Source organism: Gavialis gangeticus, unplaced genomic scaffold (genome assembly GCF_001723915.1).
Source record: "Gavialis gangeticus isolate Ggan-Ray unplaced genomic scaffold, GavGan_comp1, whole genome shotgun sequence".
Taxonomy (NCBI): domain Eukaryota; kingdom Metazoa; phylum Chordata; order Crocodylia; family Gavialidae; genus Gavialis; species Gavialis gangeticus.
The window spans coordinates 4313366-4316873 of record NW_017729001.1 but is presented as its reverse complement, the minus strand read 5'-3'; the positions used below and the strand labels follow the sequence as shown (position 1 = coordinate 4316873).

The window sequence follows — 3508 nt, the reverse complement described above, 5'->3', positions numbered from 1 at the left end:
CCCTGGCGATGAAGGAGCCAGGCACCACGTTCTTGGCCTGGAAGACCACTTCGTTCTGAGGCACCCTCATGTGGGCGGCAGCCTCCGAGTGCTGCTGCTGGAACTCCAGGGCGATGCGGTTGACGTTGTTGGCGTGTTGGCAGAGATCATAGCCTGTCTCCAAGGCCTCCATGAAGTTGTCCACCGGGATGTCCAGGTCATAGAGAGTGTTGAGCCACTCAGTCAGATCCTCCTTCATGGCATAAAGGTACTCCTCACTGGACCGGAAGGGCCGAATGCTCTTGGAAGCTGCAGACTGGATGTTGCTCTGGTCAGCCATCTTGCATGTCCTTCCCATGCGTCACTGTGAAAAGATGACACCACCATTGGGAACAGAGAAAGGAAGACAGCCCATTGCTCCTCTCCCTGCACGTCCACCTTGCCAGCCCAGCCCACCCCCTTGCTGTGGCACAGATAAATCCTGCAATGGAAATGCACTGCATCATCGCAATTAAAACTGAAGCTCTCAGCTAGGAGACAACATGATCCCATGGGCAGGGCAGCAGGCTGGAAGTCAGGAGACCTGGGTTGCATTCTTGGTTTTTGTTTCGACCTGCAGCAAGCATGACTTCGGGGATGCTACTTCCCATCCTCTGCTTCAGGTCTCCTCACCCTGCCTACTTTTGTGCTGAGACCACAGGGCCCAATCTAGTACCTAGTTCCCCCAACCCCCTGCCTTTGATTCCAACAGAAACACAAGTACTCAGGATCTTTGTGAATCAAACCCTAAAATCCCATGTTGTTGGGTCACATCATACCCTGAAGACTTCTCTCTCAGCCCCTTCTTTCTGCTCTCATTCCTCCTTCCGCTGGAGATCGGGGAGAGGGGAAGGGATGAGGAAGCATGAAACCCCTGGAGATATCTCCAGCCCTGAATCATCCGATTATATTTCAGGTAAGGGAACAAGGAGCTGTTCACAAGTCACTGACGGTGAAGACACCCCTGCCCCAGGCAGGGCAGTGGTGCATGCGATGGAGTGGAAGCAGGCAGCAGGCATGCTGTGTCATATTACTGGATCCTTTCAGGTGCCTCACAAGCCTCCTCATGCTGCAGCCCTTTGGCCATGATGTCTCACAGCAGGTATTTATTAACCCAGCCTATTAAGCTGCACTCCACATTCAGGGCTTGTGAGTCTAGGGGGCTCCTGACACACTTTGGGTTTTCTGTGGGCCTCACACTTGTGGGAGCCTTGCAGAACCTGCATGTAAGAGACCCACAGAGCTGCCAGGCAAACGCAGGGAGCTTGGATACTGGCCTCAACTCACAGATCCAGTGGTAATCGAGCACCCAGCTGCTCAGGTCATCCAAGGAGGAAAATTTACGACTCCTCCCCCCCCACCCGGACAGCTAAAGCTGAAAAACAATATCCCCTTTCAACCCAGAGACCGGATACATTTACAGTGGAAAACAGGAGAGAGCCAAGAGCCTCACCTGAGCCATCACTCTTCTATCTCCTCGCAGCAGCCCAACGCAGGTGTAACCCCCTGCAGCAGCAGGCACTGCTAGCCAAACAGGGGAAACCAGTCAGGATTTGCCAAGGATCCTACTGGCTCCACCGATCAACCCAGATCTGAGACATGCACAAGTCCTGTCCCCCTCCCCCCGGCAGCTGCACCGTATGGCTGGGCTCCTCCATGGGGTGGGGGGTCTCCAGCTCGGGGTGGGGGCCTGCTCTCTCCTCACCTGCTGGGGGAGCAGCAGCAACACTGGTGTGAGATCCTGGGAGACAGGTGGTACAGAGCACAGCACGCGTGGCAGAGGCAGACAGACCCCTAGGGGCTCAGCGTTTGCTTAAGGCAGGCCTTGCAGACTCACCCTTCACCTTTCTCCGCCAGTTCATTGAGGGCTGGGGGTTTGTTCACACCCCGGTGCTTTCTTTCCTCCCGTCTTCTGCCAAGTCCATGTGCAGAGGAAGCCAGAGGCTCCCCCTTCCCAGTTTGCCGCAGAGTCTCTCTCTTCTAATCTCTTGGCCAGAAAGATCAGCTTGGAGGAGCCCAGTTAAAAAGGGAGGGCTCCAAGGTTAATTCAGGTAGGCTGAACCGCTGAGCATACCCATCCCTGGCTGGCTGTCTCCCTCCGCCACAGCAGTCAGAGGCTGTCTGGAGCACAAGCCTGGTTCTGCCTTCCTGGAAAGGCGCCAGCAGAGTCCAAGCAGAACTGCAAACCCATTCTGTCTCTCTGTCAGGGCTTGCTGAGCCCAGTCAGGCAAAATCCCCAGTGCTGTGGCCAGCCGCCCGGAGGAGCTGGCTTTCTGTTCTTCTTTTGTGGAAGTTTTGTAGTTTCCTATTGCTATGGAAACTCCCCGGCTTCCCCCTACCTCCTCCAGACAGCAGGGGAGAAAAGCCCACTGCACACACAGCCCTGGGCTTCTTTTTCCCCTGCTTTCCTTGGAATTTGGAACCAGCCCAAAAAGGGTTGGGAAGCCATTGATTGCACCAACCATTAAAGAGACAGCGCTTCATTATGTCTTCGGCAACTTGGAGCCTGTTCTTCTTCTCCCCTCCCTCCACAACCTCCTCTTCCTTCCTCGAGTCTTTTCAAATGGACTCATGGTGGTCCCTATTTTTCTTAATCACAAGGATGGCTGAGATGCAGGGACTGGGGAAAGGTTAAGGTTTTTGTCAAGTGGAAGAAATCAGGGGAAACTCATTTTCAACTAGGAATGACCTGTTCAACTAGGAATGATCTTCTAGCCCGACCTGTTGGGGGTCGGGCTAGAAGATCTACTAGGTCCCTTCCGACCCTAAATCTAAATCTAAATCTAAATCTATGAAACTAGTAATAGGCTAAGCACGTTTGGGGACGGATGGGCAGAAATAATGCACGTGGGTCTATAATAGCAAGGTCTGGCAAGTGCGACACAGCCCTATAGCTAGCGTGGGAGGCAGTGTCATCCAGAAGTTGGGGCACCACACCTTGTCTGTAGGATAGGGCTAGTGAGACATCCAGACAACTACTCCATGTAAGCGGCTCCTTTGCCCTCACAGAGAAGGCTTCTGGACTGGTCCCAGTGCTGGCACTTGATCACTTTTCTAAAGCATCTTAAGATCCTCAGGAGAATATAATGGCGAAGGAATCAGTTCCACTTCCCCATCTGCCATTGACTCATAGGTTGGCTTCTGTCTCAGGTTCCCTATCTGTCTCACAGGGATCCTGACAGGCAGATTTGCCAGTGAAAGATGCTGCCGACATACTAATAAGGATCATGAGGATCCATCGTACTAGTAATGCTGCATGCATGTGGTGCAGCAGTGCTCTCTTCCCATTGCACAAGGTCATGGTGCTTTAGGCCATCAGGGGTCCACACTGAACCATACAAACTCTCTGCCACCCTTTGCCTCTTTTAAAGAAGGAAAAAACTTAACTCCTCATTGGAGTCTATGCTCTGTACAAAGCAGAAAGGTTCTTTCATAGGTTGCAGGGGCACCAGCCCTAGACTAGAAGTCTGTTCGTGAGCCATCTCCGCTG

The 3508-nt window shown here is 53.1% G+C and overlaps 1 protein-coding gene across 1 annotated transcript; it reads right to left on the bottom strand.

The window, feature by feature from the left end:
- Positions 1 to 4: 4 nt before the first annotated feature.
- On the bottom strand, positions 5 to 2510 carry LOC109290215 (GAS2-like protein 1; the record flags this gene model as incomplete). The annotated part of the gene is made up of 2 exons (XM_019506622.1): positions 1856 to 2510; positions 5 to 343 (listed from the first exon to the last, which is right to left on the bottom strand). A coding segment is annotated over exon 2 (333 nt), but the record flags the coding sequence as incomplete, so codon positions are not given.
- Positions 2511 to 3508: the final 998 nt, after the last annotated feature.